Source organism: Ceratotherium simum, chromosome 7, assembly GCF_057802395.1.
Source record: "Ceratotherium simum simum isolate JZ-2026a chromosome 7, ASM5780239v1, whole genome shotgun sequence".
In the NCBI taxonomy this organism is placed as follows: Eukaryota; Metazoa; Chordata; class Mammalia; order Perissodactyla; family Rhinocerotidae; genus Ceratotherium; species Ceratotherium simum.
In genome coordinates this window covers 13,871,315-13,894,000 of record NC_141906.1, presented here as the reverse complement: position 1 = coordinate 13,894,000, position 22,686 = coordinate 13,871,315, and the positions used below count along the sequence as shown (strand labels likewise).

The 22,686-nt window shown below is 34.1% G+C and overlaps 1 protein-coding gene across 2 annotated transcripts in view; it reads right to left on the bottom strand.

The window, feature by feature from the left end:
* The window catches only part of SOX6 (SRY-box transcription factor 6), a 582,258-nt gene that overhangs the window by 378,090 nt on the left and 181,482 nt on the right, over nt 1-22,686 (bottom strand). For both annotated transcript variants that reach the window (XM_087433166.1, XM_087433167.1), the window contains exon 3: nt 18,153-18,225. In XM_087433166.1, the coding sequence (XP_087289292.1) occupies nt 18,153-18,169 (17 nt within the window). In that variant the 5' untranslated portion in view covers nt 18,170-18,225. The remainder of the gene's footprint in view (nt 1-18,152; nt 18,226-22,686) is intronic.

Below are 22,686 nucleotides of genomic sequence, written 5' to 3'. Positions count from 1 at the left end.
GGCCATCATATCAATTTGAAAAGTATAAAGCAACATTCAAACGTAAGGTAGTACAATTAATTATTAGTATTAATACTCAAAGTTACTGTGTATTTCAGAAGCCAGAAGGCCGTCTTGTAAAATCAGCTAGAAAGAGGCAGAAGCAGTATGACAGAGTAGGAAGATCAAAACTTTAGATTCAGATAGCCCTAGGTAGGAATCCAGACTCTGTGGCCCTGGCAAGTTATCTAAACTCTTAAACAAACTTTAACAATTTCCTCATCTGAAAATGGGGAAAGTACTACTGTGAAACTGCTATGAAAAATAAGTAACAAATATTTATAGATGTATACCTAAAAGCATCTTGCTTGCAAGATATAAAAAGGTATCATTATTATAAATTTCCTCTTCTAGACAACTTAGAACTTCAGGGTTTTATCTAGCATTCATACCATGTGAACAGTCAAAACATCTGTAATGTCAAGCAGTCAAAGCTGATTTAAAAAGAAAAAATCACTACCAACAACAATAACAACAGCATCTCTAATCAACATATTAAAGCAAAAAACTTAGATGCTAATTAAGCCAGCATATTAGCAATTGGGCCAGAGTTTAGGAGCCAGTTCTATCAATGGGTGTTCTCTCAGTCGCTCAGACAACTGTTGTGCTTATTTCAAACCCACTGCACTGAGGTTTTCTTTGTGACTGTGGATTGTTGGATCATTGCCTGCATTTCTGTCTTCTGTGAAAATGCCAAATGTATAGAAATTTCAGTCACCAGATTAAACGTTCATCTTGACAATATATTATGCTGTTTGGTGTCATGTTGACATCCTATTGCTGATGTTCATGACTTTTTCTGCCTTTATTTTGTGCTTCGGTTTCAATAAAAAGAAAAGTAAAAAGCCTTTAGACTAATGAATTCAGACTCTTTCAGGCACAGTGCTGCTCCTCTTCCATGAGATCGGGAAAAGGATATATTTCTGGCTGCAGACATATGTGGTACAGACATGCGATCACAGCTTTAAGCTTAATAGAAGAACATAACAATCTACTCACTGTTTACACTTTAGCCCAAAGGGCAGCTGGAAATCACAACCAACCATATGCAGTGCCGAACAAGTGGTCATGACTTTATTAATAAAGCCAAGTGTTAACGAATAAGATTCTGGGAAGGGTACAGTGAGGGGCAGGAGTGTCTGACCATAGGCCCCTCTAAGTACTAGGCATAGGGCCCAGGCTATTGTTGAAAATGTCTTTTGGGATTAGACTATTCTCTCTGCCAGAATTTCATTTGCCATCTTTCATATTTCCCAGTTCTCCCATACAGTGTTTAATCAGCTGCTAGGGACTGGTTAGAAAGGACTCCTATTCTTCTTGCCTCCTGGCATCCCGAAAAGGGAGTGAATTATAGAATTATATGCATACAATTTAATCAAATCACACATAGAGAAATGCTTTTTATACCATAAAGAACTATTACAAGTAGAAAAAGAGATGCAAATAATATCTCACTTAATCCTTCCAAGTCTATGACACATAATATTATTTCCAATTTATTGATGAGAAACTGATATTGAAAAAGGCTTAAGGATACTGCAAGTAAATTGCAGAACAAAGATTTATACCCAGGTCCAAATCCCATTCTTTTGCCATTCAACAGCTTCCATAGAGACCAAATTATTTGATAACCCATGACCTATTATAATTACTTTCTTTCTGCATTGAGATGTATACAAGTTTACCAGGCAAACGTAGTACTCAAAATGAATCACTATTTAACACTGAAGCATTTCCTATGCACATCCGTGTCACAATTTATAAATCTTCTATCTGGTTCTTTCATTTCTATGCCATACTTTACAGATAATGTCAGGTCCCAAATTTGTAACTCAAATACAAAAATCACAGAACAAGTGGTCAGAGCATAAAACCCTCAAAATCACCTACAAGCTTTCATCAACATTAGTTGGCCCTATTGGGTCAGCAAAAATTAAATAATCAATAACTCATAAAAAGATGACTGCTGATACAGATGGTAAAGAAATCAGAAGTTAGCCAGAATAACTAGTTCATCCAAGTGAAGTATGTTCAAGTATAATAAGTAGAGAAGGGAAATCCGAATCCGCAGTCTACCTCTTCAGATTAGATAAAAGTTATAGTTTGGATTTTGCTGAAGCACATTTTGCTTCTACATGTGTTCTGATTTTGTTTTGCAGAAGTAAAGTTCCTTATATGAAGTACTTTTTTTTTATTGGAATTATCACTGTCAGGCTAAATATACCTTTAGTTTTCTATTGGGCCCAATATGAGAACTATATTCAGCAAAACAAGAGCAGAGGAAAGGACAATGTTCTGAATGTACTCTCCCTAAACCATGCCAGATTCATCATAGGCTAAGAGGGACAGCATGCTCTCTACTGAGATCTCTAATGATGCCACTGGGAGCCCAAGACATTCACACAGTTACGATGCAGAATGCAACCACATTTTCTCCCTTGGGGCTTAAAGAAAAGAACTGGCTCTCAAACCACAGACAGTAATGTGTAACCACACCACAAGGGAGAGAGAGGATGGCCCACTGAAGTATGAGATTTATCTCAGATAATTATCCCAAGCAATTATAAATCATCTTGGAATACAGCTTTCAATCTCATCCTCAGCTTAGACACACCACAAAATGAAAATGAGAGACTAACAAATACTAGCAGCTTATAGCCACAAAAGTGTGAATGGAAAAGCCATATGGCCAACATCTCCAAATGCACTAAACACTGACATTAGCATACAGAGAAACTGTGGTCTAGCATTTCAAGGTAGCATATATACACAAACACAAAGCCTATGCACATTATAAAAGTAACTTTCCTAGAAAATAGTAAAGCTAATATAGTAATCTTTTAACTGTGTATTGCCCACAAAATAATTCTTTAATTACCAGTATTTCTATTCTGTTCTGCAAATTATAGCAGGCAACAGAGACATAGCAAAAAAGAGTGCTGAACACTAGACAATTACTAAAAACTATAAATCTCTAATCTCATTTTTCCCAGTACTTAAATTCATAAAAAGTTTAGATAAAAAATGAACAGATGTCTTTTCAACAAATGGTGCTGAGAAAACTGGATATCTATACAAAACAATGGAGTTGAACCCTTGCCTTACACTATACACAAAAATTAACTCAAAATGGATCAAAGACCTAAACTTAAAAGCTAAAATTATAAAACCCTTAGAAGACATTGGGGAAATCTTTATGACATTGTATTTGCAATAATTTCTTGGATGTGACAAAAAGCACAGGCAACAAAAGAAAAATAGATAAATTGGACTTTATCAAATTAAAAAATTTATGCACATCAAAGAACACTATCAGGAGAGTGAAAAGACAACCTACAGAATGGGAGAAAAAATTTTCAAATCATGTATCTGATGAGAGATTAATATCCAGAATATATAGAGAACTGCTACAACTCAACAACAAAAGAACAAACAACCCAACTCAAATAAATAGAAATTTCTCCAAAGATCTACAAATGGCTGATAAACATACGTAAAGATGTTCAACATCATCAGTCACTAGGCCAATGCAAATCAAACCACAATGAGACACACCATCACATCCATTAGGATGGCTATTATAAAAAAGATGGAAAATAACATTTTCCCTTCCTATGGCTAACTATCTTACCTTCTTCAAGTCTCCACTCAAAGTCATGTTCTCAATGTTCTCTACTCTGATCATCCTATTTAACATTGCTTCCTTGCACTATCAATTCACATTATCCTACTCTATATTTTTTTTCTTTTTCTCTAACATTTATAAACTTCTAACATACTATATTATTTACTTATCATGCTTATTGATATCTGTCTCTCTCATCTGTAGTATAAGCTCCACAAGAACTAGAATTATTTGTTGTATTCACTAATACATTTTAAGTGCAAGAATAGTAGAACCTGGCACATGATAAATGCTCAATGAACATTTGATGAATGAATAAACTGACTAATTTCTTGCCCAGAGACAAAAAATAGCTTAAAACCTTTGAAAACCAAATCATTCTTAAAATTAATCAGTTTTTATTCTTTTCAACACCAAATATTATCTTCCGTTTATCATCAACAAATAACCAAAGTACTATGACTTAAATATAACTTTATTGAACATTTCAACGGAATGAGGTATCAAAATTTCATTCACATCTTAACAATCACGGTACGTGTGCCTGTTATTTGCTTATTGTCTCTTGACTCTCACATCACCCTTCAATTCTCTGCTCTGTGATTCTGGGGCACTCTATTTCCCAGGCTCCCTTGCCAGCTGGCTTCCTATCAGGTTCTGTCAACGAGAGGGACTAGTGGGAAATTAGAAAGTTGGAGGAGGAGAGAAGGGACTTCCTTTTCCTAGTTCCTGTCAGCGTCCCTCCAGCAGCAATATACACTATGGCTGCACCATTTTACATTCCCATCAGCAATGGCTTCTTTTAGCATTCCCAATACCAGCTGCCTAGCCCCCTCAGAGATACCAGCACCAGCTGGCCACACTCCTCTCACTGATTAGAGCATAAGCCATGCCGTGTTTCCCTCAGTGGTCTAAGCACAAGTCACACAGCACACCGTCTCCCCAGAGGTCCTAGCCCCAGTAACAAGCTTTTCCAAGTTCCTAGGTTCAAGTAACCCAATTTCTTCCATTTTGTTCCACCAGCCCTACAGCTGCTGGCTGCTCCCTATAGTTATTAATATTTGGGTTATCTCAGCTTCCTTTTTTTGCTTTTTTCAGCTTTCCAATACCTGTGTAACAAACTCCTCCAATTAGATCACATCTATTTGAACTGTTTATCATGGTTTTTGTTCTCTTGACTAGATGTGACTATGCTTGGTACAGTATAACACTTCAAGCAGACCAAAAGATTGACAACAGAATAAATTTATATTTTCATCACTCAGAGTTAAACGTAATACAGATTGTTTTTCATACTACCTTAACCAAAGAATGTGAAAACGGGTCTTTCAAATAGAACAACAGATTGAGATCTAGAGTACTACATTCATATCTGTACACTTTCACAGAGTCATAAATTTTTATCTCCAGCCTACTTCTCTTCTGCCTCCTCCACATCTCCATCTGGACATCTAGCATGGTCTCATGTTTAACATGTCCAAAACTGAGCTCTTGATATTTCCTAAGACTTGTTCCTTCCAAAGCCTTTCCCATCTCATTTAATGGCCACTCTCTCCTTATAACTTACTTCTCAGGTAACAATCATGGAGTCATCCTTGATTCCTTTCTTTCTGTCATCCTCCAAATCCAATCTGTTAGAGAATCCTGTTAGTTCTTCATTCAAAATATATTCAGAATATAACCACTTCTCACCACCTCCACTGCTACTCCAAGCTACCAATAACTCTCACCTGGATTACTATAATAGCCTTTTAAGTGGTCACTCTGCATGCACTCTTTTACACCACTACAATTTATTCCTAGCAACAACTAAAGTGATCCTTTAAAATATAAGTCAAATCCTATCACTCTTCTGCTCAAAATGTTCCATTGGCTCCCCATCTCACACAGGGTAACAGCCAAAATCCTCACAATGATCTACAAGTTCCTATATGATCTGGCTCCTGTTACTTCTCTGACTTCCTCTATTATTTCCCCCTCACTCATTTGTCTCCAGCCATTCTGGGCTCATCCATGTTCCTTGAACACCCAGGCACACTTCTACCTCAGAGTCTTTGAACTGGCTGCTCCCTCTGCCTGCTACACTCTTCTCCAGATATATGCATGTTTCCTTTGTGGTTACTTCAAGTCTTTGAGCTAAGAATTTCTTCTCAATGAGACCTTCCCTGACCATCTGATTTAAAACTACATACACCTCCACACTGGGCTCTCCCTATTCCCCTTCATGGTTTTATTTTTCTCCATACTGTTTATCTCTGACTTACTATATAATAATTTACTTGTCTTGTTTTTTTATATTGCCTTTCTCCCTCCACTAGAATGTAAACTCCTTGAGGGCAGGAATTTCTGTTTTGCTCATTGATATATCTTCAATGCCGCAATGGTGCCTGGCACATAGTAAGCGTTCAGTAAACATTTGTTGAATGAAACTCCAAACTCCAAAGCACCAAAGAATGAATGAACATAAACACACACAGAAACACAGTGTGACATATATGCATATATATGCATATATATGCACATGTATATATGATCTTGACCTCACTCTGAAGACTAAAACTTTATTGCAAACTAATACTGTAGTAAGTACTACACCAAAATTACTTATATTTTTGTATCAAAATCTCAAAATGCATTTATGATCCTACCACATGATGTATGGAGGTTCTCTCACACAGTATTTAACAGTCAGCCTGCCTGGCTGACATTATCCCTTCATCATCTACTAGCTCTGTGATCCTGAGCGAGTTACTTGACCTCTGGGCCTCATTTTCTTCATCATAAAATAGTAACAATAATAATAATAAAACCTATCTTATAGAAATTATGTAAAGGAGTAAATTAAGTAATATATTTAAAGCACTGTAGCACAGTGCTTGGCCCATAGATAATACTCAGTATACGTTAGCTATTATTATTATATAAGGCACCTACTATTTTTTGAAAGACAAGTAAATGTTCTAAAATTCAACATTTTATACTTGATGAATTTGTTTATATTGCAAGCTCACTGAAAGCAAGAATCATATTTTATACTTCTTTTATATCTGGCATAACACCGAACATACTAATTCAATAAATAATTGACGGATTTATTGATTGACTGGTGATATATATATTATTAAACCTACTAAAAATATAGGTTACAAAAGCCAGGTTATTCAAGATGACCAGAATAAATAACATAGGAAAAGAAAAGGAAGTTTGTCAGTTCTGACTTATCATCTGATCACACTATATATGATACTAAAGTATACTAAAGCATACTAAAGACTTTTTTATAAGTATACTAAAGACTTTTTTTTAATTGTACAATAGAGATACATATATTTCTAGCAGAAAATAAATAATGATATCAGGGATGTTAACTAAACTTATTGTGGTGATCATTTCACAATGTAAGTCAAATCATTATGCTGTATGTCAATTATGTCTCAATAAAACTGGAAAAAAAGGAAAATGATATTAATGGCATAGAAAGAAAAGGCAAAAAGAAAGGGAAAGTGGAGACAGATGGCAGGCTTTAAAACTGAGGAGCCTACCCCTCAAGCCCGTGTGAGTCATAGGGAGAACAGAGCACTAACAAAGACTTAAGTTGACAGCTAAGAGTGGGACTTTCTTGGAAAGGCCACTTCTTCAAAAGATCATTCAAAGATAAGCCCAGTTGAGTGAGGGCAATAATAACTGACTCCAAAAGAAGTATGCAGTTAACCATTGGTCACAAGAAGCTAAAAGTCTTTCACAGAAGGGGAACTGCAGAAGAATGAAAATAAAAGCAAAGTAAATGAAGAATAAAATCATCATTAACCATCTCAAAATGTTGATGGACAAAGCCTGTATAATAGATTAGCAACTGTGACTTCACTGGCTGGACACCTGGTTGGAATAACTGGAAGGGAAAGATCCTTAATAAAAAAATTAATTAAAGTTCTGACATATAAATATACTTTCATTTACTTTGAACCCCTATCCATGTCTTTGATGACATTTCATTATTTTTTTCTGATGCTATAAAAGCTCACATTAGTTAATGTGAACTATATTCAGAATTTGCCATAGTCATATGACACAACCACTTTTTAACTCTTCACAAATGTAATGTCATAATGTGTAGATTTATTTATCAAGAACAATGGGAGAGGAAAATGGCATTGTGCAGAATATTATTCACAGTACTGTGTTAGCGTGTGAATGTGCACATCTATGAGCACTAGTGCACAAAAAGAAACATAATATCATCATCAAACTCTAGTTATAACACAAACTAATTGAGTTTTATGTCCCTAATGTTTGCATCATTCAAAGGTAGAATGACAGCCACAAAGGACAGCTCACAATGTGTAATTCTGCATTTCTATAAAATGTACAGAAATAAATTCTAGACACATGCCTAAAACAGAGATGTGTCAGTAGTCAATCCAAGCAAATGGGCTCTCCTTCAATTACTGTGCCACTCACTGTTTGAAGTCTCCTCCTTTGATTCACTCCTCCTTGCATACTTTGTTCTTTTCACTTGGGTCCAACTTCCTTCTTTGGGTTACTCTTTCACTACCAAATAAACTCAGCCTCCTATTCTATTAGATAGTTCTTGTCATCTACAACATCTTCCCCTACTGCTCTGGAAATAGTGAATCTTGCAAGTAAATGATGTGGCATCACACCTGAGAATTTAATTGGTGGGTTTCTCTAATGTCCAGAGGTACAATCATACCCAGGCATTCCCAATTTTTACTGTAAGAGTTTATGCTTTTATGGCTTACATGTGCTTAACTCTAATCTTCCAGAATAAAGCATATAACAAATAAGTTTAAAATATATATACTTCTATACATATATACATCATATATCCTGTGAATTATTAGATAATAACCATGAGAAAGAAAGAAAAAAAGAAATTAATTTATTTATCTTTACTAATATAGCCTCTAAGCCCCTGGTGTATTTAATAAATACTCAGGGCTATTCACTTGGACCCATCTTTAACTCAACACAATTACTACAGCTTCTCTGCAGGTATCATCTCACAACATTACACTGCACTATAATTACCTAAATCACAAAGCCAAATCTTTCTTTCTATGAGCTCCCTACATGCCTGCTATGGTCTGAATGTTTGTATCTCCCCCAAAATTCATATGTTGAAATCTTAACTCCCAAAGGTGAAGGTATTAGTAGGTGGGGCCATTGGGAGGTGATTAGGTCATGAGGGTAGATCCCTAATGAATGTGATTAGTGCTCTTATAAAAGAGACCCCAGAGAGCTCCCTAGTCCCTTCTACCATACAATGGGAAGTCTGTGACCCAGAAGAGAGCCCTCCCCAACCATGCTGGCACCCTGATCTGGGACTTCCAGCCTCAGAATTGTGAGAAATAAATTTCCGTTGTTTATAAGCTACCATCTGTGGTATTTCGTCACAGCAGCCCAAATGGACTAAGACAGTGCCTCCTCATCATTCAGAGCATCCTGAACTGTACATGAAATCTAGGAACCATCTCTTTTTTTTTTTTAGGTTTTTTAAACATTTTATTTTGAAATAATTTTAGACTTACTAAAAGGTTGCAAAAATAGTACCTGTCAGCCAACTTCCCCTAATGTTAATGTCTTACATAACCACAGTTTAATTAGCAAAACCAAGAAATTAACATTGGTACAGTACTATTAACTAAACTATAGACTTGATTCCATCACCAGTCTGTCCACTGATGTTCTTTTCCTGTTCTAGAATCCAACGCAGGATCCCACGTTGCATTTGATTGTCATATCTCCTTAGTCTGCTCAGTCTGTGACTGTTCCTCAGTCTTCCCTTGTCTTTCACGACCTTAGCACTTTTCGAAAGGGCTTAACTTATTAGTTATTTTGTAAACTGCCCTTAATTTGGGCTTAACTGATGTTTTCTCATTATTAGATTGAGATTATGCATTTTTGGCAAAAATACTACAAAACTGATATGCCCTTTTTGACACATCAGATCGAGTACATGATGTCAATACGTTTTATTACTGGTGATGTTAACCTTGATCACTTCGTTAAGGAGGTATCTGCAGGGTTTCTCCACTATAAAGTTACAATTTTTTCATTTTGTAATTAATACATATCTTTGGGGAAAATACTTTGAAATTATGTAGATATCCTGTTTCTCTTCAAACGTTTTCTCACTAATTTTATCATCTTTTTTTGTTTGTTTGTTTGTTTATTGCAGTAACATTGGTTTATAACATTGTAAAAATTTCAGGTGTACATCATTGTACTTCAATTTCTGCATGGACTACATCATGTTCACCACCAAAATACTAATTACAACCCATCACCACACACATGTGCCGAATTATCCCTTTCACCCTCCTCCCTCCCCCCTTCCCCTCTGGTAACCACCAATCCACTCTCTGTCCCTATGTGTTTGTTTATGGTTGTTATTATCTACTACTTAATGAAGGAAATCATACGGTATTTGACCTTCTCCCTCTGACTTATTTCACTTTGCATTATACCCTCAATGTCCATCCATGTTGTCACAAATGGCTGGATTTCATCGTTTCTTATGGCTGAGTAGTATTCCATTGTGTATATATACCACAGCTTCTTTATCCATTCGTCCCTTGATGGGCACTTAGGTTGCTTCCAAGTCTTGGCTATTGTGAATAACGCTGCAATGAACACAGGGGTGCATGTACCTTTGCAAATTGGTGTTTTCAAGTTCTTTGGATAAATACCCAGCAGTGGAATAGCTGGATCATATGGTAGTTCTATCCTTGATTTTTTGAGGAATCTCCATACTGTTTTCCACAGTGGCTACACCAGTTTGCACTCCCACCAGCAGTGTATGAGAGTTAGGAACCATCTCTTATAAAACATGGAAAGTCCAATAGAAAGTCTACCAAAAAAATCAGAAAATCTGCAAAACCTGTTCAGAATATTTTCATTGTCAGGAAGTAAATTTGTTTTTTAGTTCACTAGAATCTCTGTGAATTTAACATATAGGTACTCTGAGGTATGCTATCACTAATTCACAGGTTTGTAGTCTTTGTTTCCAACCCCTCTGCATTCTTAGCAGTTGTTCAGGTAAAATGACGACAATGCATCTCAAACTAATTCTAAGAATTAACTTTTCCAGCAATATAAATGGTATTTCAAATATTACTTGTGGAATGCATTTTTAAAACAGAAAAAATGAAAATTTAGTATTAATGTCTTTACCATTTTCTCCTATCTAGCACTTTAAAAGACTTATTTCTTTAAATAACCTCTGCTTAAACATGTGCCATAATATAACTCAAATATTTTAAATAATTAAAATTGAAAAAACAAGTGATGAGGTTTTTTTTGTAATGCAGAAAACAAAAAGAAACTGATATGGCAAAAGAATTATGCCCCTGTTGTAAATCTACCCATTCTATGCTGTCACCTCTATTCTTCGGCAATGCTTTATCCTTTCCAAAATCCAAGAAAAAGTAAAGTAAAATTGCTTTTGAAGTCCAGACGAATACCTAAAAATAAATGACCAGATTCATTGTTATTCCTTTCATGTTCATTCTCTTTCTCTTTTTCTCATTTTCTACACTTATCCCCATTCTCTTTATTTTTGTAATTATTGAAGCTTTCCTATTTTGTATCCTTGTTTTAAAAAAAGTGACAAACATGGTACAAAATCACAGGGTGAAAGTCAAACTCACTGCTATACTATGCTTATTAGTAACTTTTAAGAAGGGAATTTAAAAATAAAGGGTTATCTAACCAAAACCATTAGGTCTTATATGAGAAAATAGGTATAATTTCATCAACTTGCATAAAAAAGAAATCTCAAAAGTTCACTATTATTAACTAACACTTCTTAAACCCTTTTCAAACTTTACTAGTCCACACAAATTATTTTTTCAGGCTCCTCACTCACACAGAAGTTACACACATCTTAGAGTAATGACATCTTCTACTCATCAAACCTAATCTCTCCAGCTGAGATTAGATATTTTGCATCACTGCACCAGACACGGTTACAACTGAAAGGAAAGTGAGGCCTAGAGAGCTTAAACAACTTGTTCAAACAAGTAACTAGTTACTAATTAGTAGCAGAGATTTGGGACTAGAACCCAGTTCTCCAAATTCCAAAGCACCAAAGAAGATTTAGAACTAGAATCCAGATCTCCAAACTCCAAAGTGCAGAGCATTGTACAGAAAAGACAGACAAAATGGCTCTGGTCCTAAAGAACTCACTAAAAATCTATAGTTGCATACTTCTCTGATGAATGATATGTTATTATAGTAATGGAGGCAATTGCAGATCTAATGCAAACAGGATTTTTAAAAAACAATTTGGTTAATCTCAAGTCATTTATGTATAGTTCTAGCATACATAATGTGATTTGTTTTCCTTCCTGGACCTTTGAAGTAGATTGGTTTAAGGTCGATATTAAAATAAACTAGAATTCCAAAAAAACCGGCAAGGGGTGAGAGATGAGAGTGGGAACAGGGAGAGAGAGGCATGCTGACTGTCAAGGGAAAGTCATCCCAGGGTTAGAAAATTGTTGTACTTAATGCCTAAGACAAAACCCATGCATGTTGATAAAGAGCTAGCTATAAGTGGAATCCTTCATACACTCCCTCTACACTCCTGTCTTTAAATGGCTAAAACCTCATTTCAAAATATGGGTACTGGGAATATGGGAAAAATATGAGGAAATTGGATTTTAAAATCACAGCACTCTTGCTAAGGGTAAGAGTTTCACATGATCTCTATGAATGAAGAAAACGAGGGAAGAATTCTTCATGGCCATCACCGAAACCCATGACTACATTCTGCAGACCTAGCACAGGGCAACTTAAATCTCCCCAGGCAACTGTTGAAAACGAGGAAAACCTACTGCGCTACTGATGGAACATTTCAGACGCCAGAGCTGATAGTTATATCTCTTTAACACTCGCTAAACTTAACCCTGACAGAAAGAAGAGAGAGGAAGAGGAGCGGGGAGGGAGAGGGGAGAGATGGAGAGAGGGTAGGAAGGAAAAAAGGAGAGAAAAACAAAATGAAAAAAGAAAGTATTAAGGAATACTATTCTTCGGGAAACTAAAAATCTCAAAACAATCTACAAAAGAAATTTTTATACAAAAAAAAGTCAAGTTGTTTGTTACAGGGATATTGAAGTTGTTGGTATTTATTTCTAGGCAAAGAGGATTTCAGTTTTTAAGATATATTAGTAATAACTATACCATCATGATTGAGCCTTATTCTCTTTTTGTAGTATGTACACTGTGTCAAGGAAGGGATAAAGAGGAAGACTGAGGATTGAATAAACAGATCAATAAAAACTGAAGGAACCAGGGTACTTAAAACCCTTTGTTTATTAGCTTCTTTCCATCCAACTACAGAAAACCGTAAGGTTAGTTTACTTGCTTGTTTAAATCTCAGTTCACAGGTATGCAAGGACAAAACAAAATAAATATGAATTTTTTCCTCCAACAAAAATTGCAACTTAAAGCCAGTTGGTCATAGGAGTGAGGGTGTTCACGCTAGGTAACAGTGAAAATACTTTGTTACTCTTAAAAGAACTAAAATGGGATAGACACTCAAACTAAGTAATCAGTATTTGTTTTTATCAGAAGAAAGGAAGAAGTGATTTCACAGTATAAAGAAAGACAAAAACTTAGGATGGGAGGGAAAGCTCACTTGAAGACATCATCCTAAAATAATACTTACTATATCATTATTATTATTATCATCCGGTTTCCTGCACACGTGACTGCCTGAGCATGTGGAATTGCATCTACACTGGTTGCTTTAATATCCTATAGAGGAGGAGACATGTATTTTACTCTAAATTCAACAAGTGTAATGTGCCATCTATCTTCTTCATACTCAGAAAATATAAACAAGCATTATAAAAAGTAAAAATGTTTCTTTTATCATGGAATATTAATTTCAAACTCATTAGAAATTGGTATTGCATCTTAAAATGAGGAGACAAATAAGAAGTTGACTGTAACACTATGGTTTCAAACTGTTGAGGGGCATATAAATTGGTGCATCCTTTCTGGAAGGCAACTTGGCCATATATCAAAATCATTAAAAATATTTGTTGAACTAGATTTTAGATGTCTGAGAATTTATTCCACAAAAGCAATCATGGTGTTATTCAAAGATTTATATATTAAATATGTTCACTGAAGTATTGGTTATGATAAAGAAAAAATTAAAACAACCTAAATTCTCAACAGTTAGCATTAACACATTTAACATTTATTTAACAATTTTTGTTGGGTGCCTATGTGCTAAACACAGTGGATTAGTTAAATTAAAAATGTATTCTTAAAGTAAAATACAATGTATCATTGTAGCTTTAAAAATCATATGATCCCAAATTGTTTTACAAATTTACTATACTTCTATAGAAATCACAAATAGAGTTTTTTCTGGGGGATGGGAGAAGAAATGATAAAATTATTCTAAAGTTCATCTGGAAAAACAAATGCTTAAGAATAACCAAGGTAATTTGAAAAAGAAGAGTAATTCAATTAAAAAAATACATAAAATCTCACTAATTAAAAGTGTGCCAAAAGAATGGCCAGACTGATTAACAAAATAAGTTGAAAAATAGACCCAAATATCTCTAAGAATTTAGTCTATGATAACTGTAGTATTTAAAAGATGGATTATATGACTAATATTGCTGGGACAATTGGTTCTTCATATCCCAAGTACATATCACACAATGAATTCCAGATGGATTAAAAAACTAAAGGTAAAAAAATAAAACTGTGATAATGGTATAAAATATATAGGAATATTTACATAATGTTGGGTGGGAAAGACATTCCTAAAAATGATACCAAAGGAAGAAACTCAAAAGTAGAAAAATAAAACTTTAGATTTGATGAGAGAGAATAGATTTTCTAAAAGTTTTAGTTGAAAGACAAAACGACATGATTGGAAAAAAATCTGCATCATATATGATAAAGGGCTAATATTTTTAGCTTATAAAGACTTCTTCCAAATCAATAAGAATTAACTGCCCACTAGAATAATATGCATTACTTTGTGCTTGACTGTTCTAAATATTTTATATATGTTCATTCATTCGATCCTTGCAACAACCTTATGACATACAGAAAACTTTTACAGATAAAGAAACCGAGGCACAGAAAGATTAAGTAAATACCCAAGGTTACAGAGCTGATAAGTAGTGATGATAGAGCCAAGATTCAAACTCTGTCACCAATAGTCTGACTATAAAATATATGCTACTTCTCAAAGGGTCTGAGCAAGAAATGTATTTAAAAGAAAAGAAATGCAAATGAACAATAATCAAATGAAGAAATATTTCTTCATTCATCAAAGAAATACAAATTATACTGAAAGTAAGCTGCCATTTTCTACTTGTCATATTGGCAATGGTTGACAATAATATATGCAAGCATGGATGTGGCAGAATTAGTACTCTCGTACACTGCTGGTAAGAGTAAACTGGTTCAACTTTTCTGGAGGGCATTTTGGCAATACGAATCAAATGCCTTTAAAAAGTGATTACACAACACTTCTAAGAATTCATTTCTAAGAATTTAAACTAAAGAAATCAGAGATGTGTGCAAAGATTGAGCTACAAAGGAATTTATTGCAATGTTGTTAATAATAGTGGAAAATCAGAAATACTTTAACTATGGATGATTCGCTAAACTATGAAATGTCCACAAATAGAACAGTATGCAATCACTAAAAATAACGATGTAAAAGAATAGTGGTATCATGGGAAAATGTAAATGATATGATATACGTTTAAATAAAAAAACATATTATAAAGCATTTGTTACCATATGATTCCATTTTTGTTTAAAAAGGAGATATAGATATAAACATTAGAAAGAGAGAGAGAAAATTTTAATACTGGACGCGTATACACCTTGATACTGTAATGACTATATCTGGAAAATGGGAATGCAGCTTTTTCTTCTTTTTATTTTTATGTGCTTCCTAAATTTCTTAAATGCAATATCTGCTACTTTTGTAGTAAATAATAAAGTTCATTTTTTTTTAAAAAAAAAAAAGGTATGTAGGAGAATATTTAGTGACCCGGGGAAAATGATCATGATATGTTAACTTTGAAAAAGTAGGTTGCCAAATAGCATGTGTAATAAGATACCATTTTTCTTTCAGAAAATATGTGAATCTAAGTAGAAAAACTTCAAGGATATAATCAGTATAAGCATTTTTGAGGTATCTCTAGATGTCATTATGGAATTTTTTTTTTTAGTTTCTTTTTTGTATTTTCCAAATTTTCTCCAATAACCACGGTTTGTTTTTTTAATCAGAAAAAGAGCAATGAGAAAGACTATATTTTACTCCTTTCTCCAAATCCATTCTAATTGTTTAACAAGCCTATAATTTATGGAAAAGCAAAAAATAACATACTGCCTTCTTATTGTCAAAACAGACCCAGAAAGATATGAGAGTTTTTCTACAAAAAGCAAATCTCATAAATGAATTAGTATATTCTATCCAATCAGAAATTTTGTTTAAAATGATGAAACCCCTTAAATGTACTATATGAAGCTGCAAATGAGCCCTACAAAGACATCAGGCAAATCTCCTTTCCATCCATTGATAGATAGGTAGATATAGTAAAATAAGATAATTGCACATGGTTAAACAGATGATTAAAAACAAATATGCTGACACAGGTCATCAACAGGCAAAACAACAAAAATTGAACAGGATCAATTATTTGACAGTGTGGCAGCACCAAAAGTCCCGGCCTGGATTTCTAAATATGTGATCTTGAGCAAATCAATTAATCTCACTAAGTTTTAGATTCCTCAGTTTTAAACTTACAGTAAAAACTTAGACTCTTTGTCTTTAAAATTACAGTAAAAATTTATACAAATGTAAAGAATTTTCATATGACTAAGCTAATATAAACCCCGGAGTATCTCCAAAATTAGTATCTATTTAATAAACATAGATGAAGATGGTAATGACATGACACAAAAAGAAAATTTAAGAAAAAAAATAAAGAAGATGAAAAAAGGGAAAAGAGCTGACACCCCAGATAATGAAGAATTTCTTTTATAGGGAATCAAGGGTCAGGAAAACTTAGTAGATTTTTCCTATTCTCAGAAGGCCAGATGAACTGGGGACTAAATTTCTGAATTTTGGCCACGAGCCCCAAGTCTAACTAATCACCCCGTAGCACTTCTCCACATGGAGATGCTGATATAGCATTAACAAATTCTTTATCAAAATCAACACTTTGTAACATTGAGAAAATTAAAAGTGTTGTAATCTATAAATGGCCCAGCCTATTCTGTTAAAACTTTATCCCAATTGGACACTATGCATAAAAGTATGTTCAAAAAAAGTTTCTCTGCTAAAATTTTTTTAAGCCATATATATTTTCTTCCATCTATTAGAAAGTTTGATTGTTCTTGTAATTTTGCACATGATATTTACACACATTCTTCACGGAAATATGCAGAATATGGTCAGCTTCATTTTTTCCTACTAAGAGAGAAAACATGCTTGAAATCTTTTATATTTCATTACAAAACTCCAGTCCCTTTCATCAACTTTCACTGACTTTCCATCTCCTTAAAATTTCTCCTTCTCTCCCCATCTCCTTCTCCAATCCAAATACGCACACACATACAAACACACAAAGAGGCACACACAGGCACAATGCCAGACTTCAAAAAATAAACATTTAAGCATAAAATCACCTGAGGTTGACAAAGTTGTAAGCTGTTTTCAAAAAAAAGTTTCTTAAGGTAATAAAAGAAAGCATTAGACATTCTAATCAAAGTCTGGTAATTTTTTTCTCTAAGTCAATGTTAATATCGAAAATAATAAACCATCATTACAATAAGCCAATTCTCACAGTTAATCATTATAAAAGAGAAGCAAAAGCCGTACAAAGCAAAAGTCTTTGCCTATCAAAATATTTTATTTTTTACTCTACTTATTATAGGTTTTCTGAATATCTCAGGGTTGCTCCTCTCCCAACCATCATCAAACCATCCAATAAACACATTTGTCAAACACACCATCTCTTCAGCTCATAAATAACAACATACCTGGCACCTGTACACATAAAGAACAATCTATATGTTTAATCAAATACCTCAACTTCAGGAATTAGTCTTCTCCCCTTTGTCCTTTGGCGGCCTCAGAACCTTCATGGGAAGCCTCTATTGCCATCATTATTTCTAATTTGAAATCATCCTCAACCTCCACACCCTTCCACGAAGGAAACATAGCTTTTATCTTTGTCTCGCACATGCACACCATAGTGGGAGGTTATAGAGTAAATAGCCATTTGCAACTTTCTTTCAATAATAAAATAGCAAATAAACAAGGAGTCCTCTCTATTATATGATACCAATGTACATTCAACACTCAAGTGAGCTGCAGGACTCCACTGTTACCCTATTTGCCTAATGTATCATATTTTCAAAAGGCACAGAAAATCTCACAATTTAGGGAAAAGAGATGCTATACTTGATACCTCACATGAAGCTTGTGTCCATTCTGAATAAAATACTGCAACTTTGAATGTTTCTGTGCTTTAGGTCCAAGAAATGACCTAAAATGTAGTTACAGAATTCATTGTTAGGTCATTGTCAACTTCAGGGTAGGTCTTAAGGAAGGAGAGAGAGAATGATGGAATATACTATTATTTGTGAATTGAAAAATAAACTATTTTGATAGGCAAAAACTTAAGATTGTTAGCAGTTTTTACAGAATTCTGAGATTTGAAAAATGATTAAAAATTCAAATTAAAATAATAATAGCTAACACTTGTAAAGCACTTATTATGCAACAAGAATTATTCTAATTGCTTTACACATATTAACTTATTTAGTCCTCAAAACAAACAACCCATATAGAAGTAGATATTATTACTACTATCTCCATTTTACATATGAGAAAGTAGGCACATAGAAATTAAGTTGTCCAAGATTGTACTAGTAATGGTGGAGTCAGGATTTGATTCTAGACAGACAAATTTGAAAGACCATGTTCTTAACCACCACTTAACTTCTTAACCATGATAAAAGAGTCTAATTGAGGCTTTTTGTTCCTTGAAATTACCCCTTCATTTCATGTATAATTAGAAATATACATTGAGATTAAAACCTCTTTCCCCAAGAAATGTAGCTATGGACAATCAATACAATAGTGTTTTGGCTAATTACTGTATTAACTTCTATGTAAATCCGTAAGTCAGTACCTTTGATATAGGAACTTTAGCAAAGAATACACTTATGATTCTATAAGTTATGAGAGAGAGGCTTATTTAACCATAATAAAAATTGCTCCTTCCTTGGTAGATTTTTTTTAACTTCATTCTTTTAGGATTAATTTGGCCTGAATATTGTCCTTAGACACTTCCACACTTACACCACTACATAGATCCCTTATACAGCAACATCCCTATAATAGAGCAATGAGGAGAATTAGAAAGGAAGCAAAACCCAAAATAAATGTCTCAAGGTAATACACTAAAGCTTATTTACTTTTCTTAAAGCAGAATTCCTGAGCTCAGAATCTATTTACTCTTACTTCAGACATAATTATAGCACTTTTAGTTATTTGAGGGGCACATCTGGGTTCAAATCTCGATTCTGCCACATACTAGTAGTATGATCCTGGGCAAGTTACTCAGCTTCTCTGCATCTAGGTATGTTTATCTGTAAAATAGTCCACCTCACTGGAGTGTTGCAGGAATAAACCCAATTAACATAGTATATGTAAAGTTCTTAGCACAGTGCCTAGCATATAGTGAGTGCTCAATAAATGGTTCTTTATCATCTAATAAAAACTGAACTAATAAAAATTCAAGGACTTATTGGGATAATCAAATAGTATAATTGATGTGCAAGCACCTGTATTAGCGCAGTACCACAAGAATGAACTCTATAAAATGTTAGTTTTCCCTCTCTTCTTACCTAATTGAACAGCCCATGGTCGAATAGAATAGCAGCTGATAAGAGAATGGAAGGAAGGTTGATATTACTAGAGGCAAAAACACTAATTACAGAGAAATGACAGCTTACAGTCTGGAAACAGACTGTAATAACAAACAAAATGCAGACACAAGAACTGACAAAGCAGAGCAGTTTGGGGGCCACTCAATACAGAGAGAAGTCACCTTAACAGACCCTCAACTCAAGGAGCAGCACAGGAATCAGATGTTCTTAATTATAACTCTGAGTCTTGATGGCTTTTTTAACAGAAATTAAATTTATAATTTATAACTTAAAACTAGATATGATATAATCTCAGCTATACATATATTACACCGAAATTTTAACAGGGGCCATCTCTGGTAATAAAATCACAGGTGATTTTAAATATTCTCTTCTTCAATTTTTCTATATTTTCTAAACAATAAACTATTTAAGAAATCAGAATGTATAGGTAAATTGTAAAGATAATGTTGGTGCTTAAAGAGGCAATCTTTAGAAATCTAGGAAAGACATGAATGGTGTAACAGAGGGATTAACTCATTCTGTATTAAGTCCCTTGTTCAAATAGCCTACATTGATCCTAGGACAATAAAGATATTACAAAAATGTAACTGATGTGAAAAAGCTGATTAAATGTTGCACAATAAATTCACTTAAAAAAGAAAAAATGCTAAAAGTAGATTCATCTTAGAGGCACTATTTTAAAGAACAGTCAATATCAACACAAAGCTTATAACAGGAACCACACATGATTACCTCTATCTTTGCTTGCAACAATTCTGACACACCCTCATCTTTAGGGTAAAAAATGTTTAAACAACTCTAGGGAAACAGCAAAATAAACTGATAAAATGGAGAAATTTCAAGAAGCATAGTCATAAGTAAAAATGCACTTTTTTATCTTCTAAAATAGAAATGAGAATGCTTTAGGCAAGTTTAGCTATTACTGAGTAATCACTGAGTTTGCACAGCTGAGAAAGAAAGAAAATGTGGCAGCACAAAAAGCAAATTAAAATATCAGAAACGGACCAATGGCAAAATTTTTTCTTTATGATCCATAGTGTGCATCTCTCTTTGGAAATGCCCCTCTGAATACCACGTACAGTTTGATAGTAGAGAACATGCCAAAGAGCTATACAGCAGATCCTAGAGGACTTTTTCATTTAGAAAAAGTGCTTCTTCCCAGAAATATAAATCATTTTCCTGTTTCTTCACTAACTAGAGCACTAATTTTAAAAGAGAGAAAAGTAGAAGAACAAACAGGCACCAAGTACTGAGGCACTGAAACTCAATTACTGTAAGTGTTGGTATTATTATCAGTAGTAGTAACCGTATAGCGCCAGACATATTTGAGATGGACTAAATGAAACACAACTGCATTAACCTGTGGCATAATCAGGACTATAACTTAGATTATGTGCTTCTCTGTTCTCAATTAATACTCAATTTACCCTTTCCATAATTTCCCCTAAAACATGATATCTCCAGATCTAATTGGCACTTTAGCTAACTGAGCTGTGACAATTTCTTTTCTTGGTTCTGATTGTCAGTGGGCTAAAGGCAGTGGACACCATTAATACAAGAGGCATCTATATCTTGTAGAAAAAGAAAGGTAAGCCTAAATCATGCCTGTAAATTGTCTTCTGAAGTGCATTTTATCTTTGGAAAACAAACAAAAATGCTGTTTAGGTGTGCTTTACTCTCATGTCTTATTTCCATCACTTAAATAGACAAATAAATATAATATTAAATATTTCCATCATTGTTTACTTTCAATAAACAGAAAGGTAAAGAAAAACTAAAACAAATATCTTTCCTTTATTATTAAGTTTGGGAGCCTATTTTAATCCATTTTTAAATTGGATACACCCAAGTCTTGGAAATGCAAACTCCTATGATCACGAGAGACACTGAGTTTTTCATGGTACTTAAAGGAAAGAAGGGCATAATAAATAAGTTTCTGGTTCTGATTCATTTTCTCCTCTTTTGAATTAATTAAAGCTGTGAAAATCCCAAGCAACTGTATATCATTTGTGACGGAATTGAATCCAAAGGAGAAAAATATGTAAAACATTATTTAATTAAAATTTTCATTTTTTTCTCCCCTACCTCCTATCATACTAGTTAATAGTCATTCAGACTAAAAGGACAGTTTCATGTTTGTTGCTATCAAATTAATTGCCTTGGGCCACTTTAGTATCTTCAGAGATCTGTGGTTTCTGGAGCCATACTGTTCTCTGGGGTCAATCCCTTGAGTGTGGCTCTCAAGCTCCTGGCCTCATTTCAAAGTTGTCTCTGGCAAACTCAAAACTCATAGGAAGACTCTGCTTGTATTGGTATACATATGGCTCCCGAGAAATGCTACTAGACATTTTTTTTGTCCTCATACATGTGATTTTGCATTTAGCTTGGGAAATAGGGTAATAACGAGAGTTGGAGGAGAAATCCATTCTACTTTAACAATTTTAGTGCAATGCAGGAAAAGCAAAACAAAGAAAACTTTACTTTTCTGATTCTAAGTTGAGGGCACCACATTGGGAAATCTTTTTTTTGCTGCCTGAGTTGGGGTCCTAAAATATAAAATCTGATCATGTCAATCTCCTGCTTAAAAACCTTTGTTATTTCCTCATAACCTACAGAATAAACTCCAAATTCCTTGGTATGGATACAAGACCTATTAATATCTGATGCCAAATCATCTTTCTAACCTTATCTTCTGACACTCACACACACTTAGCAACTTAAGACTGATCTTCTCTAACTATTCTCTGTTGATTGTTCTTAGTCATCTTTGCCTGATTTCTGTTCCTAGAGCTTGCAAGCTTCTTTCCAATTTACAGTCCTCAAAAATTCTGTTCCCTCTTATGTCTCCTCTTCACCAAATTATCTCCTATTCATCTTTTAAGTCTCAGCTTTACTATCACTAATGCAGAGTCACCATCCTTGATTCTAAGCCCAAGTTAGGCCTCCCTTTCCTTTCATAGTGTTTTTATGATATAATTAAATATTTATTTAATGTCTTCCTCTTCTTTGGATTGCAAACTCTTAGAGAAAGAGACAACATACATTTTAGT